Source organism: Spea bombifrons, chromosome 10, assembly GCF_027358695.1.
Source record: "Spea bombifrons isolate aSpeBom1 chromosome 10, aSpeBom1.2.pri, whole genome shotgun sequence".
Taxonomy (NCBI): Eukaryota; Metazoa; Chordata; class Amphibia; order Anura; family Pelobatidae; genus Spea; species Spea bombifrons.
In genome coordinates, this window is record NC_071096.1 from 31986862 (window position 1) to 32000168 (window position 13307).

Here is a 13307-nt window from a genome sequence, read left to right on the forward strand (position 1 = left end):
ATAGTAAATTATTATAGCTTGTATAGATATTAATATAATGATGTATATTCTGTTGTGCCGTATCTAGGAGTGACACTGTAGCATCCAATGTTTGAAATGTCCACTTGATTCTAAAATATTTATTATTTAGAAAGTAGAATTTTAAAAACAAGTAGTGCAGGATATGTTTTACCTCCTGCTTAAAAGAAGAACAACTTGCAACAAATGCCTGATTCATCTGAACAAAGATGATGATAAATATCAGAGATGCAAACAACAAATAAAACGTATGTAATGTCACCTATTTCAATGACTGCTGCAACATACAGTATCTACATGTTTCTTAATTTACAAAGAAGGCAGTAGATAAGTAGAAAAGCCGCCCAGCAGAAGTGGTAGATGCAAAAACAGAGGGAATTTAAACATGCTAGGGATAAGCAAATAGCTAGCCTGAATCTAAGGTAAAACCAAGGACTGTCAAATGATATGCTTTCATGTGTTCAAAGTTTGTTGTATTGATCTTAGGTTCCCATGAACTAAAATAGACAATGCCCATTCTCTCTTTCACGGTATATCATATTTAATTTCAGCAAAAAGTAAAAATGTTTTTTCAATGTACTCAGCAGAAAGGATGTGAATAAACGAAATAAATGTTAATAAAAAATGACAAACACTTCTTAAGTATTGTTTGACTTCATACACAATACATAGGTCACATTTCTGTATCACGAAAACTTCAGTTTAGACTTCTGTGTTCCAATTGTCCAAATCTTTTAGGATTAAAAAAAATGTTTAATTCATATTTAAGATCTATTAAGATTAAAAAAAGTTTTTTTTACTTCCGATTTAAGATCTTTAAATATACTTACTGATCCCTTGATGAGGCCATTATGTGCTATTGATTTTCTCATATAGAAAATGTCATTCTTAAAAAAAAAATGTTTTACAATATCTTTTAAAATGACCTTTGCCATCATTTTTTCTGATCTTTAAATATGTCTACATATCCCATGTGCTATTGATTCTCTGTATGTGGCTGTATATTACATATGTTAGTGTATGCATGATTATCTGCATAGGTATGTTAGTGCGTGCGTGTGTGTGTCTGTCTATGTTAGTATGCGAACATTCGTCTTTGGCTATGTTAGAATGGGTGCCTGGGTGTATTAGCATGTATATTTGGGTATGTTAGTGAAATTGTCTGTATGCTAGTGTGGGTGTATGTTAATGGGTGTGAGTATTTTAGTGTGTGAACATTTGTCTTTGGGTATGTGTCTTATGGGTGTCTGCGTATATTAGTATCAGGGACGTAGGAAGGGTGAGGCAAGAGAGACACTCGCCTCGGGCGTTGCTGCGAGGGGGCACACATGCGCCCGATCAGCAGCTGCAGCAGCATCCAGGACTGGTTGGGATCTCTCTAACCAGCCCAACATTAAAGTTGCTATCCAAAAGCATTTGGCACACTGGGCAGTTGCCCAGGGGCCCAGTGTTCTAGGGGCCTTGTTGTGAAGCACATTGCTGCCTGCAATGTGATTCACCACAAAGCCCCTAAAAAACAGTAGCGTATCTATAGGGGAGGGGCAAGCAGAGAGGCCACCTCCCCTCGGCCGGTCTTCAGGGGAGTGCTGAGGCAACTGCACGATTGTGCTTCCCCCAACCAGCCCTGCTCATCGGGCGTCCTCATGGGCAGTGCACACCCAGGTACCATCAGCGCTGGTCTGGGGAGGAGGTCTTGTTTGGGAGATCACAAAACCCCTCTAACCGGCCCAACATTAGGAAGCACAAGGTCTACTTCCGTGCTCCCTAATCACTACGCACCGGCAAATGATGCAGAGCGCCATCATATGAAGTCACCCCTGTGCTCTGCATCAATAGCAGGCGCATTGTGATGAGGGCGCACTAAAGCAGAGGCCCGGAGTGACAGACCTCGCGCTCCCATTACAGGATGGAAGATAGAAGATGATGGATGATAGAAGATGAGAAAAGTAAGAGATGGGGGAGAAAGGGGTGTAAGGGCTGTGTACGTGTATGTTTGTAAGCTGGTGTGAGGGCAGTGAAGGTGTAGGGGCAGTGTAGGAGTCTGTAAGCTGGTGTGTGTATACGTGTGTGTAAAGGCAGGGGAGTGGGAGGGCAGTGTATGTGTATAAATGTGTGTATGGACAGGCTTGTATAGGGGCAGTGTATGTGTATATGTGTGTTTATATGCATGTGTGTGTAAAGGCAGTGTGTGTAGGGCCAGTGTATGCGTATATGCGTGTTAATGGGCAGGTATGTGTAAAGGCAGTTTATGTGTATATATGTGTGTGCTTGTAAGCTGGTGTATGAATGGGCAGTGTAGGTGTATGGGCAGTGTATGTGTATGGGCAGTGTGTGTGTAAGGGCAGTGTAGGTATTTGTATGTTTGTAAGGTGGTGTTTGTGTATATGTGTGTGTATAAAGGCAGGGTATGTGTATATGTGTGTTAATGGGCAGGTGTGTGTAAAGGCAGGGTGTTATGGAAGTCGTATGTAGGGGCAGTGTATATGTGTGTTTATGGACTGGTGTGTGTAAGGGCAGTGTAAATAAAAATAACCTCTAAAAAATAGCTGGGGGCACAATTTTCCATTCTTGCCTTGGGTGTAAAAGGAGCTAGCTACGGCTCTCATTAGTATGTTTGTGTCTGGTAAGGTTCGTGAGTGTGGGGGATATTTTAGTGTGTGAGCATATGTCTTTGGCTATGTTAGTGTGTAGGTATGTTAGTGTGTCAGCATGTGTCTTTCTTTGGGTATGTTAGTGTGTGTCTGGTTGTGTTAGTTTGAATATCTGGGTATGCGTGTGTGTATGTTAGTATGTGTGAGCATGTGTGTTAGTGTTGAGTGTCTGGATGCGTGTCCAGAAGAGGGAGCACTTTTTATTTCACACAACTGTATTTCTACATTTGTATGTTAGGGAAAGTGTGTCTAATGGCAAGTTAGTGTGTCTCGGACTCATTTATTTTTTAGAAAAAAACAAAAGCACTGCATGATACCATTTACTATTCAATAGCAATGCTGACTATAAACCTTTAGAATGGGGTCTACTGAATAAAAAGGGTTAGGATGATTCTTTTAGGGAGTACTCTTGCAGCAGAAATACAGCATGTATTTGTTCTGCAGAAGCTAGTTACGTTTCCTATCCTTCTCTGCACAAGTATTATTTTAGTAGCATAAGAAAACAATAGATTACACCAGAAAAAGCCAATAGCGGCATTACCAACAGCAATTATTATAGAATAAAAGGAAATTATTAAATCCTCACTCCACTCTCTAGAGTTCCTTTTGTCCTGCTTCTTGTCCATGGTTGTCTAGCCCTTGCCAATCAAAGTTGCCCATCAATGACCATTCTGCAGGAACTTTCTCTTAGTTCCAACTACCGACGTCACTTAGATGCTTCTTTTACTCCAAACAAGAGCACTGAAATATCTGCATATGATAACAAAATAATTTGTACATTATTCATTGTATTCTGCAATGTGCTAGTTTTCTAGTTGTCTAGAAGATAACTAAGTACCGGCATGAATTGTGTGTCTTATTAGCGCCAATATTTAGTGCAGCTGCCGTTCTGGCTGCCAGGTTCTTAATGCGATCGTAATGGCACAGATGCACAAAGGAAGCTGTTGAAATGGTGCTGCGTTTTGCTAAAAATGCATTGATACATGTAGAGCAATCGTGACATCTAGTGGTTCTTCAAGAACTTTGACGTTCCGTGGTGATTATTTTGTTATCATATGCAGATACTGTGATGCATTCTTAGGGACCCCAATATAGTTTATTGCTCTACATGCAAATGGCGGCATACCCAATGTTTCCAACTTGTTAAAGTGAAACAAAGTTTTAATGTTGTTTATTTCCTTCCCTTTCTTCCCTTTTAGTGAGCCAAGGGTTCTGTCGCAAGATGGCTTTGTAGCCCCACTACCATATATTTTTTGTAACACAATTATAAATAAATCAGATTAAACCAAAATGATTTTATTATATTAATTGAGGCCGGATATTTCTACAATTAAGCTATTTTGGCCTCAGTTTTTAAAAATGTCCCCATCATTCAATAGTGAGCATTTGTAGGGTACTTCTGCATTAAACTAATTATTTCAACAGTTAATAGATTACTGTAAGGGGAGAATAAAAACCACTAAGAAACACCACACGAAAAATAACTCAAAAAATAACCGTAAAAATATTACCCGTCAATTTAACAAGGTACAGGACAGTGCCATCAAATCATTACTTTACAAGAAGATAAAACAGGACTAGCTTTACCAGCAGATATGCTCATGTCAAGATGTACAGTAGTTCATATGGTTTGTGGGAAACAGTTAATGATTTTTAAAGGGGAAAGTCCCATTTGAGAAAAGAAATCTGAGCAATAAATCCATTGTTTTTTTACAATAATGTATGTCGGCATTTATGAAAGCGTAGTTTTCTCTCACTTTTTATCTGCAAATCCTTATCCCATAGCTAATGAAAAGTCAGTGTCCAGCCACATGGTTTAGACTGAGCTATTCTATTGTTTACCACGGGTAGCAGGATAAAGTCTAGAAGAATGGTTTTATAACAGAGCTAAAACACATATAAAGGGCTATTATGATGATTTATATAAGAAAATATAGTAGTTTGTCAGAGGGAAATATCTGGCATTTAAATGGTTAAAAAATACCTTGTGGTAGATTGATCAGCATAGAACAGACCTCTACGGTCCTTAAAGATATACTCATTCCCAAAGCTAGACTGTTTTAAGTGGGGAAAAAACTTTGGTTGGCCACCAGATGTCAGCATTGGGGCATAGTAATCCAAAAAACAGTGTTACATGATAGTTGTTTCCCTAAGAAGAAATATACATAAATATCACTATTTTAAAATAAGGTTGCCCAAAATTAGATGGAAAATATTTGAATTGTACCGATATTCTATCAAGATGGGTTTACAATTTGGACAAAATAATTACAGCTAAGGTAGACTTGGGCACCGGTCAAGTCTTCATGTAAAAAAAAAAAAAAAAAAACAACCTTCGTATTCCACAAATATTCGCCCGTTCCTGTGTTCTTTTTGGGCGAATATTTGTGTACGTTCTTCGTGTTTGGGCCCCCTCAAGCACCAACCAATAAAGGGCAGCTGCTCTTCATTGGTTGCTGCCAGAAGAGCCCCCTGGTGTGAGGTGACGAGATTTTTTAAATGGAATTTATTAATTGGCAAACCCGAACACACACACCAGGACAGGCTGTGCCACACCGACACACACCAGGACAGGCTGTGCCACACCGACACCCAGACACACAAACCAGGACAGGCTGTGCCACACCGACACCCAGACACACACACACCGAGACAGGCTCTACCACACCAACACCCAAACACACATGGGTCACAACTGCGATGGGGGTTTGTCTCTCTAGGGGGCCGGGCAACCCCTTTTCCTGTCTCTTCATGCCACTTCAAAGTTGGTAACGTGTCTTTCTAAAATGAAAGGAGGATCTTTCTGCAGAAAGTAATAATAAATTCTGCATCTGCTAATTTACCACATGCATACCTTCTTCAGAAGCCTCCTCTTGAGAAGCCTCCTCTTGAGACCCCAATGCCTCAATCCTTCCACCCGATGTCTTTCCTTGTAAATCTCAAAAAAAAATGGAACCCCAAAATCTATGAACTGTCATCATCTTTATGATAATTGACCATCATGGGAGGTATAGTCTCCCACCTATAATCTAGAATATTACTTGGATAAGACAAGGCTTTAGAATAGTAATGTTTTATAATTTATTTTTTTAAAACTATATATATATATATTCCTGGAATTATATCTGTCTGATCATTTGCTAATGTGCATGTGAACCAACGTGTTTTTAAATCCTGTCTGTTCTTGTCTGTAAATTACCACGCTCTATTGTACGGTTTAAAACCCAAGCTTTTATAATAAAATGATACATTTAAATCTGTTCCTCTAATCTACCCTTAGGTGTACAGTAAAAAGTTACCACATCCAGGAAATCACAGGAGAATTTGACAAAACAACCATTACGCATTTAATCAGAGCAGAGCCAACAAAAGTAAGGATTTAATGACTAAAAATAGCTTGAAGGCTCAAAGAAAGAAACAACCCTTTAAAAAAACCAACATCCTCAGAAAAGGCTTATGGAAATGTAGCCACATTCATTCCACAGTAACATTTGATAGTCTGTAAAAATGCCTCAAATTTTCAGTCCTCAATTTTTACTTACTATTGCGGTCTGCCCAGCTCATAGTAGCTCCCCCTGTCCAGCACACCCAAAATGAACGTGACATCAATCAAGACCATCCACATAGAGATGTGACACTCCATCTTTGCTCTCCTCATGAAATAATGTGAGTAGAGCCATCTCAACCTAATTGGTTTATTTTAGTCTGCCACTCTTCTATATACATACAATCCCTTACCAAAAAATTACTGCAGTTTTTCTGAAGTAATACTGCAGTTTTTTCATGTCCAAAAAAACTGCAGTATTACTTCAGAAAAACTGCAGTAATTTTTTGGTAAGGGATTGTATGTATATAGAAGAGTGGCAGACTAAAATTTTACTGCAGTATTACTGCATTTGTACTTCCGTACAAAAATAACTGCAGTACAGTGAAGTACAAATGCAGTAAATGTGCAGTAAATGTGCAGTAATACTGCAGTAAAAGTGCAGTATTGCAATTTTTTCATGTCCAAAAACTGCAGTATTACCTCAGAAAAACTGCAGTAATTTTTTCGTAAGGGATATAACAATAAATATTTTAGCACTTTTGGGATTTGCCCCAGTGGACAAGAGAACAGAGACCTTGGGCGAGACTGTCCATGATGAATAGGAATATATTGCAGCTACAGATCTCACTACTAAACCAAAACGTTCTAATGTATGAAGGGTGAGGTGGAACTGCATAAAGCAGAATTGCATCCTGAATATCTTCTCAATTTAACAATATATAAATGTCTTTAATATTTAACCATGCGTAGTGTAACAGCATGGTCCTCTTTGCAGTAGAAGCTTCCTGGGGAAAGTACTCCTAAATCACGAATATAGAAGATCACAGTGGACTATGAGACATTTAAAGCGTTTATGTGCTTTGCGATGTGCGCATACTGAGACAACGGGGCATCCTGGCAGGACAGTGCCAATAATTGGGACAGTTGGGTGGTACTGAGCTCGTAATAGTATTTCACATTACAGGAGAAACCAGTGCCCCATGACCATTACAATGCATATTTAATCCCCAGTTTACCAAATAAATTCATGTTAACGGTTTGCAGATATGTTCCTTGAACAGATTCTGAAGCAGGATAACGGGTCTGAAGGACTCAGTTGAAAATAAATGACCTTTTTTCTTTAATATAAACAAGGAATTTTAAGCCTTAAATTATGGGCAGATACTCCATCTTTTCTCTGACAAATATTTTCTAACGCACAAAATATTATATTCTCCACTGACCAGAATGCTAATTTTAACTGACTACGGTCTAACATTAATGCTCAGTTTGGTAATCATAGATTTAAATGTTACTTTTACCACTGCGGTTAAATCAGACATCATTCATCAAAAAAACCTGTGGTATCAATTGGAATTCAATAAATATACTCCTTTATTGCTTCTTCCCAGAAAATTACAGCAAACACAACTATGTCTGAATTGTGAAGTTTTGGCAATTCAACATTCATTTGATTCTTTTTTAACTAACAGTGCTTTATACTGAAAAATCATCATAATAGCTCAGTCTTGATACCATATAAAGAAAAAGTCTAAAGATCATTGACGGATAAAAATAAAAATAAAAGTGTATTTATATAATTTGCATACAATGCATTGTAGAAACTTTTTTAACAATGGATGAGAAAACCTGGCCAGATATGTTGACCAACGTTAATGTATGTCATGCGCACTATAAGGTTTTCCCTTTAAATTTTTGATTTGATAATAGTTTTGCCCAACCAATCAGATACCTGGAGCCTCAGGGTTTTTGCCCCAATCCTAGAATCACTCAATTAAGTGTATCTTTGAATAATGACAATTCAAGTAACACATTTGGAATGTCACCACACAGAATCTTCCCAATTGACTATAAAAGAGTTAATATTTCATCAATGTCAGGGTCAAGTATGGATATGTCAAATTAGGAGGCTTTGATGGAGCTTGGCAGCAGTTCCATGTCAATATAATACAGCACAGTCATATAGCATATCTTCCAAGTACCCTGCTTTCGGAGGCACAGTCCCTCTTTTAGATCCAAATCACTGTGGCCCTCATTGCTCCTTTGATGAGCTCAGAATGTTTGCTGGGTATGAGTGCATCACATTGTGATAAGCCATATAAGCCACAATAATGTGAATGATAACAGCAGAGAATGTTATTATATATCGCATTGTCTAAATAACATCATTATTCTTTTGGATGCTTTCATTTACCCAAGTAGCTACCAACTTGTAAACAAAAGTGAAATAAAATAGGTCTGTGTAAAGCTTTGTCCCCTCCTGTTACACCCCAAAACCTAAAGGGTCTCTATTGGAGAATACTGGGGGTGCAGGAAACAATGAAGGCCCCCAGATGCCCCCTTGCCCATTGACAGCCCTTCCATGTTGGGATTTAACAAATAGACCTACTATTCAAAAAAATGCAGTGATTAAAAAATGTGTCAATGAGGAATGATGTTGCCACCCCTAGCTAAGTGCTGCTTGAACATGGAATCGTCTTAAATACAATTAAACTGTATAGTAAATACACTTTGCATTACTCACAGTTGCACATTTTGTACATGTGGTTGTCTTTGCAACACCAACAGAGTCCAGTCTTTGCAGGGTGAGGGCTGTAAAGCTTGTAACCTGAGTCAGGCTGTTAACCAAGTGCTGTCTACACCCAGACATTCATCATTATGATTAACCATGTGATGTCCTCATACACCTGAGTGAGAAAATGTAATTATGCAATGCCCAAATAACCTATAGTGATGGCCATGTACAAATATGAAGTGCATATGAGTGTTTGTTACCAAAACCTTTTAATCATATTATTAAATTATATCATAAATATTTAATTAATAACACCATTGAAGTGGACTCCAACTCAAAATAGGCCAGAACAAGCACTAAATATGAGACAAATAATGATTTATATCAATATACATATATTTGATTTTTTTTGAATATCACATTTTATACGTTACTATTCCTTAGTAAACCGATTAAATCCAATCGTTACATTTACTCCTATAATTTATACATATGACATTGTTATATATTTTATGGATATGAATATAACGATTTGCATTCTGTTGTGCTGTATCTAGGAGGAGTGACACTGCTACAGCATCACATGTTTGACACTTCCACTTCATCCTAAATATATTTTTAATAATTTAGAAATATTTATTATTTAGAAATTAGAATTTAAACTTCTAGTGCTGAATGTTCATATGCAGTCTTTTAAAACAATGTATAAGTAGCACAAGAGATATTTAACATCCTGCTTGACAGTCTTTTCTGTGAGATCATGGTAAGTGAACAACAATTTGTAAAACACGCATTGGAATTTATAATTAATAGCATTTTGGTTACAAAAAGCACAATAATTTATTATAGATTTGAAAAAAAAAACAACCTTTCCAAATAAGATATCTATTTCTCTCATTCACCATATTTAATTTCAACAACAAATACATTTTTGTGAATTTGTACAACAATGGACACGTAGGTTTTCTTAAAAAAAAATAAAAATGTAACAGAACTCTTGCTTTTCCAGCAGCAAGTATAAAAAAGCACCATTTTGCTGTGAATAACTATTTTTATATTGTTCCTCATATGACATTGTATAGTCCCAAGGAGTAGTGAAATAGGTATCTATTCACAAGTTTTAGAGTCGAAGTTGATCTTGACCAGGCTATTTCCAATGACTTTTGTTGTCTAGAAGATTGAGGTTCTAACTACAAGTCGGAAGTTCTTAGAACAGAAGTACCAATTTTCACAACCATAAATAGAAAGATCATCGTTCCATTTGAAGATGATCGCTGGGTGGGACACTGCTGGATCTTGGCCATATTCAACTCAAAAATGTTTCTATTATTGGGCTATATAACTGGTGGTTCATGACCCAGGTGGAACCAAAAAATTGTGGAGGGCCCAAGGCCTGCCTGAGAACTCCATCTACAGCCCAAGAGAATTGTGCATGGCCAAAAATATTCTACACCATTGAAAAGCAGGAAAAAACTCTAGTCCACATCTTCTACCATCCAGTCCGTAAACTGAATTTTACCACGGGGATATTTATCAGTCGAGTAGAAGAAGTCTAGAATATTTGCAAGATCTCCATTTTAATTTTTCTTTCAAATAAATTCAGAATGGTAATAACTTAACGATAAAAGTGCTACATTGTACCAGCACGTTTCGCATGATGGCTCAAAGGATGCATTTGCTGGTCACCAATGTTTGTTTCCCTGAAGGTACACCACACAATGCAATTCCATTCCATTATAAATTAACTACTTGGTATTTCCATTAGCCGGATGCAAGTGGAAACATTCAATTAAATCTGATAAAATCTATGTTCGTGGACTTCCGCCATTCAATTCAATCTCCAGCAAGTAGATCAAAAGAACTTAGAGGAATATTCTGTCAATAAAGGGTCAGAGGAGCGCCGTAGTTTTTCTTTTTTGTACATGATTTACAGCACTGTTTTCCATAAAATTTGTGATTGCAGACACCGTGCTGAGGGACCAGGGAACACCAGCTGAAGTAATCAACGCAAGACGAATGTTCTGCAAATCAAAACAATTCAGGTGAAAGCTATTCACTTTTCTTACAACGAAATAATTGAGAAAGTAAAGTTCTGCGTGCTTTTACATGTCGTATGCATGCAATAATGTTAGATTATATATATATTATTTAAAGCTGTGTCTGGAAATATAAACCTGACTACTATTTCATGTATTATATTATCCCTTTGCACAACTGTTCATCATAATGTCTCCTCAGTTGTGTTTCCAAGCTACGATGTCCATTAAAATCCATTGCACCCTTTAGTAACTAGCAAATATCATCTACATTTGGCTGTTTTTGAGGGCCCGGCAATTGCTATAGTTATACATTGTTACAGTATTAAAAATTCCATGAAATAAATAAATACCTTGCGTCCCAGAAGAAGAACAAAAGTGTGTATTGCATGCCTGTGAAGTAGGTGGTTTTTGATGAGGCAAACATCCCAATGCAGGTCTTCCATGGTGAAGACATTGTACGTTGCGTGTTTGAACACCTCCGCCGCACGTCACCGAGCACTGAGCAGATACATATGCATATATATCAATACATTCATATAGATTACATGATAAATTGCAGCTACTGACTGTTTTTAAAGTTTTTAAGCTAATTAATAAAACATGACATGATCCTTTCTTGAAGTATGCTAGGAAAGCACTAAGAACAGATTGCAAATAGTATTAAAAAAGTTAGCCAAAGATCACTGCATGATCTGTATTATCTACTACTCTACTAATCGGTAGTCTGTATAGTGTTGTTTATATATAGTATCTACCTGTTGCCATGGAGATGCATGCCACCCATTAAGCACGCTGCGTGGTGTATACACAGGACACGGTTTATTATTGCATGACTGCTCTAGCGCTATGTTCACTTTCTGGAGGCTTCGACATCTTTTTTGAGGATATGTAATCAGTTTTCCGTTGTTATCTTTCTCTCCGCACTTCAGTTCTCGCTTTTTCACACCAGGACCACATGTCATTGAACACTGAATATAAAAAACAAACAAACAAACAAAAAATAGAGCCTATGATAATTATTTTATAATTAGTATAATCTTTATATACGTGTAAAACTAGGCCCCATCTCAGTAGCTGTCATTGATCATGGGAGTTGTAGTTAAAAATGTTAAATAAACTTTTAGCACCCTTGGGACCTTGAGGCACAAACAAGGAACCCAATGGAAACAGACGTTTCATCCTTGCTAAGTCCTTCTTCAGGACAACACCTAACAAGTTCGCCTACTTTTGTAATTGAATAGATGCCATATACCATATCTGTATCCAATACATCTCCCTTGGGCGTGGAGTTCTCGTTATAAAAAGTGCAGTTCCACCTAGTCTCCTGAATGTAATAAATGCCCCATTGGCACTACTGAATGTCCAAATATTGTGTCATTCATAATTCTTACCTGGAACACTTAATTGTCATGTGACACAAAACTAGGCACTTATAGGTGGTAGCCATGGAAAAATTACTAACAAACTTTTTAAAAGATGTGTTGTTTTATGTAATAAAAGGTTATTTTAAGGTAATTTAAAGAAAATGTAACATGTTCTGCCTGTGGAATAGTACCTTTAACTCTGGCTCCAGCACTGTTGTGCTTCTTACAAAAAGAACTGTAGGTTATTTGTATTATATCATACATTTAATAAGATCCAAAGCACTTTACACATACATGCACAAGAGAGGATGGAGTTAGTAATGAGGGTATTTTTGTTGACACGTTTCCCTTGTAATGTTGTATAAATTACCTCAGTCCATGGCGTTATCACCCACTGTAATTTGTCGTTCTTTTGGCATCGAGCTATCATACAGCTCTGAGTGGTTTCTGGCTTCACTTCGTGGTGACACTGACTGTCATGGAGGACTTTATATTTTCCAGAACTCATGCTTTTGCAATAAACTTCTCTTTTCATGACCCCCCTGCTACAACTTCTGGAGCACTGTAAGAGACAGTGAGGGGACATGTTATACAAACAAATTAAAGCACACACAATCGTTTCTTTAAAATGTATCATCAAAATGCAAACTTGATTCACTGGAATAGGGCCCATCTGGGCCAGTGAGGAAGGGCCCATGACTAAAGGCCTAGGTGTAAAGGGCTTGTCAGTATCCTCCTGCCTCATTGGGTGGGCCTGGCAACATTGTTGTGAGATCAAACGGGTTAAAAGGAAGGTGATTGGGGGAATCATCTCCTTGTTTGCCTTCCTGAAGCAGCCACAAATGCATAATTTGTCCTGCCCGTCCTCCCATGATAGCGGTTAGTTGAAAGGGTCAGGTTATGTTTTTCATCACATTCTGTTGTTCTATGTTAATAGATTTTAAGGTATTGGTGTGACGGAAGCCTCCATCACTGGGGCCACTGGAGAAGCCTGACTACCAGCCTCCTCCCTATTGACTATGGGCCTTGGGTTTCTAAAGACTTCTGTGGCTACCCCCAGCAGTATCCTCTCATCACTAGCTGAGGGGATTATCTCCAGCAGACAGCCAGGGTCTGCCTCCAGGGAGTGACCACCATTGTTTTAGTCTAATGTATAAATCAGTCTCCCCCACC

General features: G+C 37.9%; 1 protein-coding gene across 1 annotated transcript in view; it reads right to left on the bottom strand.

Annotated features, from left to right (window-relative positions):
- Positions 1 to 10268: 10268 nt before the first annotated feature.
- ADAMTS18 (ADAM metallopeptidase with thrombospondin type 1 motif 18) overlaps positions 10269 to 13307 on the bottom strand; it is a 30605-nt gene continuing 27566 nt past the window's right edge. The window contains exons 20-23 of the mRNA XM_053449791.1: positions 12505 to 12696; positions 11526 to 11738; positions 11121 to 11268; positions 10269 to 10752 (exon numbers count right to left, since the gene is read on the bottom strand). Coding sequence (XP_053305766.1) covers positions 10610 to 10752; positions 11121 to 11268; positions 11526 to 11738; positions 12505 to 12696 — 696 coding nt within the window. The 3' untranslated portion in view covers positions 10269 to 10609. The remainder of the gene's footprint in view (positions 10753 to 11120; positions 11269 to 11525; positions 11739 to 12504; positions 12697 to 13307) is intronic.